This window comes from Nilaparvata lugens, unplaced genomic scaffold (assembly GCF_014356525.2).
Source record: "Nilaparvata lugens isolate BPH unplaced genomic scaffold, ASM1435652v1 scaffold7340, whole genome shotgun sequence".
Lineage (NCBI taxonomy): Eukaryota > Metazoa > Arthropoda > Insecta > Hemiptera > Delphacidae > Nilaparvata > Nilaparvata lugens.
Window position 1 is genome coordinate 1 of NW_024093089.1, and position 6,634 is coordinate 6,634.

At 31.5% G+C, this 6,634-nt stretch overlaps 1 protein-coding gene across 1 annotated transcript; it reads right to left on the bottom strand.

The window, feature by feature from the left end:
- Window positions 1-2,591: 2,591 nt before the first annotated feature.
- LOC120356631 lies at window positions 2,592-6,433 on the bottom strand. The gene is made up of 3 exons (XM_039445587.1): window positions 6,335-6,433; window positions 4,844-5,020; window positions 2,592-2,803 (listed from the first exon to the last, which is right to left on the bottom strand). Exons 2-3 carry the CDS (start codon window positions 4,977-4,979, stop codon window positions 2,592-2,594), a joined length of 348 nt encoding a protein of 115 aa, XP_039301521.1. The 5' UTR covers window positions 4,980-5,020; window positions 6,335-6,433.
- Between the last annotated feature and the right edge of the window lie 201 nt (window positions 6,434-6,634).

Genomic DNA, 6,634 nt, shown 5'->3' on the forward strand with positions numbered 1-6,634 from the left:
GGTTCATAATCCTGATCACCTAGCAACCAATGAAAAACACACATGATCAGCATTGCAACGGCATACCAATTCAACAGGCTTGATTAATTGAACAATAGCATTTCCATTTGCGACAATTAGATCGACGAGGAGGAGGAACCACTACTGATTAAACCAGGGCCACGCATGAATTATTCATATTAACAGCAAATCATCCCAGCCCCTTATCTGGATTATTATGAAGCATACTATTTATTAATAAATGAGATCGAATTCATATAGGATCAGTTTATTAACGTAGTTTATAAATTATTCTATTGGAAATGTAAATTCTTATATTCGATTATCACTAGTTGGGAGGAAACCAATCAACCACAAAGCAATCCGTTTAATGAGCCTGGTCCACGCCAAGATCACCCACCCACTCTCTATATCGACAGGTCTAGTAATATTAGGTCTAATAATAGATCTAATAAGGTCTAATCTAATATAGGTCTAATAATATGTCTATAGTGAGGTCCACGTTATAATGACAGTATTTGATCAACTTTAGTTTTGCTATTCTTGTCTATCATTCGACAAAGCCGGTGATACTATCCTTTTCTAGGTCCACAACGATGACAATTATGTTTTTGACAGTGTAGAAATATAATTAATTGATGCAGAGAATCGGCATCGCTATTCTTCTATCTTTATCCACTGCCATTATAACGTGAACCTCACTATAGTAAAATTGTGTCCAATATTAGGTCTAATCTAGTAATACAGGTCTAATAATATTCTATTATTATTAAAAAATAATAAAGAATATTATTAAATATTAATAGAATATTATTTAATAATAATAGAATACAGGATTAGGTTTAACACTCACATTTTCAACATTTTTAGGTTGCTAGATTGAGATGATTTGTTAAAATATTGATGGAATAACTTAAGTGCTGTTATTAATTTTTTTCACTTTTTGTGTACATGAGAATTTGAAATTGTGGAAATTATTCATATCAAATAAAAGGACTAAGAAATTGTAGAAATCCACAGATTTTATTAAAAGTAGAAAGACCGGTTTCGGTTGTTACACCATTGTCAATCTCTGATAAACTAAAACTAAATACAAGAGCAGCAGAATTTATACTAGTGGGCGAGTACCGCTATTGGTCTAGGACATGAACGCCTGCCATTGGTCTACGTAGACACCTGGGGAGGAGAGTGTCTAGCTAGGCCAATGGCAGGCGTTCATGTCCTAGACCAATAGCGGTATTCGCCCACTAGTATAAATATTCTGCTGCTCTTGTATTTAGTTTTAGTTTATCAGAGATTGACAATGGTTTAACAACCAAAACCGGTCTTTCTACTTTAAATAAAATCTGTAGTTTTTGAAAGTTTCTAAATCTTTTTATATAATGCTGTTATTAGCATTCTCTCTAAAATTATACATACAGCAGATTATAGAAAGAGGTAGAATTCTCAAGAAATATGAATTATGGAATTAAGTGCAATCCGAAATCGACTTGAAAACTACAGTATAATTTTCTATGATCAGTTGGTTGACTAATAATTGCATTATTATCAAATAAAAGTACTAAGAAATTATCAAAAACCACAGATTTTATTAAAAGTAGAAAGACCGGTTTCAGTTGTTAAACCATTGTCAATCTCTGATAAACTAAAACTAAATACAAGAGCAACAGAATTTATGCTAGTGGGCATAAATGGGTTGAAATGAGATGTAACTTCGTTTTTGTCATAATTAACTAAAATTTCCGATGATGATTTTCAGCCATAAACTAGCTTATTGTAGATCCAGTTTTTATAGTTTACAAAGTATCATGTGGTTCGAGGGTCACTGAAATGATCATTGGAATATTATAAATGTATAAATGACTATCAGGTGACCCGTGCTCGCAAGGGTCTAATTACTAACTTGACAAACTGAAAACTTGACCTACTGAAATCTTGAAGAATTTGAAACATGCCCATAACCATCCTCGGTAAATTAAGAATCTATATGCAAAATATCAAGCTAATCAGTCCAGTAGTTCAGACGTGATGATACGTCATTCATGAATTTCCTATCCCGTACGTGTATAAGCCATCTCTTTCCTTTACTAGTAGTTCTGTGACCAGTAGACCTCACGCAGTATTCTCATCCACAAGTACCTCATTGAAACTATATACCTTATGGAAACACAGCAATAGACTGGCTTCACCACACATCTGTATAATCACTTGTCAGCTGATTTATGAGGAATAATTCTATAGTCTGATTTTTACTCTAATATTGGCGTCTGAAGGAGGCTCCTTTTTCCTTTCATATTATCCTTGAAATGCAAAATTTCCAAAAACCTTGTATATACGTCGACGCACAATTAAAAAAGGAACTTACCTGTCAAATTTCATGAGAATCTATTACCGCGTATCGCCGTAAACGCGCAACATATAAACATTTAAACATTAAAAGAAATGCCAAACCGTCGACTTGAATCTTAGAACTCACTTGCTCGGTCAATTATGTTATAGATTAACCAAGACATAAATGATATTGGTAGACCAAAATATTTCCTATATTATACTGGTTGAATGAAATACCACACGAACTAATGTATTACAAATTATTTATTGGACTTGACAGATAGAAATTGTGCAAATGCAAACGTGAAGGTGATAACTTTCAAAAACAAAGCATGAGCTTTGAGGTAGAAGTCCAGGGCATCGGGCAGCCAGTCGTGGAAGGTTGCCACCATTTTCGATAAACTTTTGAGGTCAAAGTTCAACAACCAATCTCCCGAGGAAATAATCTCTCTTAAGAGATCATCGTCTGTACCTTTAGAAATAAAATTTTCTGTAAGGAGGATATCTGATACAACTTAATATATTAATAAGGTAGCTCATGTGAATTAAGTGTTCTGATACAACTTGTATGACTAATAGGATAGATTGATGGAGGCAAGAAGAGAATAGAATATTTCATCTGCTTTTTCAATATATTTCCAATATACCCTTATTAATGAATTGATTTGTTGTTGTTTTAGGCTGAGCAAAGGCTAAAAATAAACTTTCTACTCGTGATATTTTTCCAAGTTTTTCGCAAGTGGCAAGCACTGTCCACTACAAATTACAAGTTTGTTCAGAGATTCACGGCCATAGAGTTATAGATCCAGTTTAAGGCTGTGCAAAGGCTAAAAATAAACTTTCTACTCGTGATATTTTTCCAAGTTTCTCGATTTGTATATCATCAACCTATATCAAAGTGGAAAAGTTTTCTAATAAAAAAACATCATTACTTTTTGAGATAAGAACGACTGAAGTTTGAATTTTTGGGACAGAACATTTCAAATTCGGTACGATATAAATCCATGAGATTTAGAGGATGAATTCTTCGTGGTATTGTTGATCTATTAAAACAAAAATTTTCTGAAAATATCAATTTTTGGAAGAGTTATTCAATTTACCAAAAATAATTCAACTAAAAGTTATTTTTAGTAAATTGAATAACTATCTTGAAAATTGATATTTTCAGGAAATTTTAGCCTTTGCACAGCCTTAAACTATACGGGTGACAGCTGACTCTCAAGACTGTTGTTAAAAACTAATATTATGTAGGATAAGGATATTCATAGAGGTAAGCATTCATATAAATTCACATTGAATTTGTGTTTTTAATTTTTAATTTGAAGCATGATTATAAATATTTCCTATTACGAAGCTATCTATGTACATTTCAAATAATACTGCAATGCATGAGAGGAAAAAACTGATAAAATTCGTATATAGCTTTTTTGTGGAGATTACCTTAGGCTAGCTGAACACACATCAATGTTTGTTCGTACGTTTTTTTGCCGTCCTTATGAATTCTATCAAATTAAAAGGAACTTGGCAAACATCATCTGTTTACTCCAATAGAGTTTATAAGGACAAAACATCGTACGAACAAAAATCGATGTCTGTGTGCAGAGCTTTAGAAGAAGATTTTAGAGATTGAAGGAAAAACAATATTTCGAAACGAATGAGATTGAAATGAAAAAAGTGAGATGATATCAATTATTCAGAACTTGACTTGCTAAACGAGCATCTTGTTTCCATAGACTTGGAATTTTCACTATAGAGAACTTTCAGGCAGTTCAATAGCATTCCTACTTAATAATATTTTTATAATATTTATTTATTCATTAGGTTAGCTTTTTAAGATAAATATTTTGATGGTTTCAAATAAAAATTATCGTTTATAATGAACTGATATGGTTTCATACAAAAATAACATAAATAATTCCATTATTGGAAATATAAATTATCATAGCTTCTTCATACTATTTGAAAAATATAAAATATGACGGAGGGCCTTCAAATGATTCATCATACTTTTCTCCATTTATTCAAAGAAAAACTTATGAAAATTTCGCATCATACTATCAAGAGACGTTTGGCTATTATATGTTTCGAACTTGGAAAAGAATAATAATAATATTTATTTAATCATCCAGAATTACACAACTAACAGAAAAGTACCACAGGCTTCCACCCAAAACGGTTCCAATTCTCATTATAGAAGAAAATAAAATTCTACTTCATTATTAGAATAGAATAGAATAAATTCCTATCAAAAAAGTATTAAGCTGAGTTTACACCAAAGTTAATAGCAAAATGTTAATAACTTAATCCTTATAGATTCTATTAGATTGAACCGAATTTGACAAACACATATGTTCATCATGTGTATGATAAGTTATGTTCAATCTACTAGAATCTATAAGGATTAAGTTATTAACATTTTGTTAATAACTTTGGTGTAAACCCAGCTTAAAAGTGACAACGAAGTATTTTGGAGGTCACAGCCTGAAAAGAATCGAATGAAAAAAAAACTCACCAATAGAATTGGAGATTTGAGTCCCATTGAGTTCCAGTATTTTGATCTTGTATGGTTTTTTGGTATTCACTTCCACAACGGATGTTGTACATAAATAGAAAGCTACAATAGCTGAATTCAGTATCAACCACTTCATACTCGCAGTTACTTACAACGACTTCTTATCCTGCTGAAAATCTAGAAATAGAGTAAACAACATTAGGCTGCACTCTTCTTTCTTAATAGTAAGTTTTAGTTTATTTTTATATACGGTTTATTAATAATTTGATATTGACGCACTCATCAGCATGATTAATTTGCATCATCACTTAGTTTAATAGTTCAATAGTTTAATTACTTTATTATTTTTTATATTTTTATTTTTATATTAATTTCTTTATGTAATTAATTATGCATGAGAATGTTCATGATATATTATAATGTATAGTATTTTTACATTATTATGATCTAAGTTAAGGAGGCAGTTGTGGGTTTCGACCTGTTGTCTCCACAGAGATATTGTAAATGAATAAAATAGATAAATAAATTTTCAAGGAAGAAATCTTAGCTTAGGCTATCTACACCCCCCCCCCCCAACCGTATTATTATAATCTACATTGCATGATTGAGAAAGGAAAAACAACTTTTTTAACTATTGCTTGAATATATTAATCTTCAATTATGCTAACTGAATTTTATTGACTGATACATTCATAAATAAACTTTTTTCATGGTGAATACAGTAGAATAATAGGAGTCATAATTCCCATGGTACTTGATAAAGTTTCTTTCCAGCAATTCCAATGGAACATGCAAGAAAATGGTAGCTTACTTGGTTGATCCAATGCAACTTGAAAAGGGAATGGTAGCTTAGTTGGATGATTTGAAGTGGAAAAAGGTAAATAATAGTATTATCGATGATATCAAATGGGAAATAATTGTAACAGTGTTGCAATTCAATGTTTTTTCGAATAATTTCAACTTTCCTGATTCAGTGAAGAATTATTGAAATTGTTACATGTAAGATACTTAATCTCTCATAAGCATATTTCTTATTAAACACTTTTTCTGTTTATCAAAAAGAACGACTTGCAGTCTGATTTTTCAATAAATGAGTTTATTGACTAAGGCTAGGCACACACCAGTTTGACAAGGCAAGACAAGACATGATCAGACACAATACTTCACATAGCTGCTTATGACGCAACACACACTGATTAGTCATTGCAATTAGACATGTCTTCATAGACAACTATGTGAAGTATGTGTCTGATCATGTCTTGTCTTGTCTTGACTAACTGGTGTGTGCCTAGCCTTACTATGACAACGAGATCTTTCGGCAGGTCCGCCATCTTCATGGTTGTCAAACCATGAAATATACTGATACTATGATGAAAATTTTGATGTTTTTCGTCACCAATAATTACGATATCTTCAGTTATCATTGAACTCAGGTTGTATGGAAAGTGTCAACAGAAAAAGTAATGATTTTGATATTGAAAAGTATCTTACCTTATAGAAGTGTCCGAACAACAAGTATTTGATTCTTGGATGGGAGTTTTGAATCTCCAATGTTCAATATTATAAACTCATGTAATAAAGACAGTAGAATGAACGGATTGCAATATGGATTGTGAATGAGATTCCAGTGTTCAATATTATAAACTCATATATGCAAACAGTAGAATGACGGATCGCTGTATGAGATTCAAATATTTTGAAAAACCTACAATCTTTATAGACGAGTTCACTGAAAATGAACAAGAACAGACTTTCAATCTAAATGATCCATAGACAAACTGGATTGGCTTT